The sequence below is a fragment of the Pterocles gutturalis genome, unplaced genomic scaffold, assembly GCF_000699245.1.
Source record: "Pterocles gutturalis isolate BGI_N339 unplaced genomic scaffold, ASM69924v1 scaffold28189, whole genome shotgun sequence".
In the NCBI taxonomy this organism is placed as follows: Eukaryota; Metazoa; Chordata; class Aves; order Pterocliformes; family Pteroclidae; genus Pterocles; species Pterocles gutturalis.
In genome coordinates, this window is record NW_010129032.1 from 18,658 (window position 1) to 18,944 (window position 287).

General features: G+C 54.4%; 1 protein-coding gene across 1 annotated transcript in view; it reads left to right on the top strand.

Moving 5' to 3' along the window:
- Window positions 1-278, top strand: part of LOC104466430 (leucine-rich repeat and fibronectin type-III domain-containing protein 5-like) — a 1,400-nt gene extending 1,122 nt beyond the window's left edge. Inside the window, 1 exon segment of the mRNA XM_010079830.1 lies at window positions 1-278. This exon segment is cut by the window's left edge and continues 19 nt beyond it. Within this exon segment, the coding sequence (XP_010078132.1) occupies window positions 1-278 (278 nt within the window).
- The last annotated feature ends 9 nt before the right edge of the window (window positions 279-287 follow it).

The window sequence follows — 287 nt, forward strand, 5'->3', positions numbered from 1 at the left end:
TGCACATCATCAACCCCCCCCACCTGCTCAACAGCACGACCCACATCCACGAGCCCGACCCCGGCTCCTCGGATATCTCCCCCTCCACCAAGTCAGGCTCCAATGCGAGCAGTAGCAACGGGGATACTAAAGTCAGCCAGGAAAAGAAGGTGGTGGTTGCGGAAGCAACGTCCTCCACCGCTCTGCTGAAATTCAATTTTCAGAGGAATATACCCGGGATACGTATGTTCCAAATCCAGTACAATGGTACTTTCGATGACTCCCTGGTTTACAGGTAAGGCAGCCCC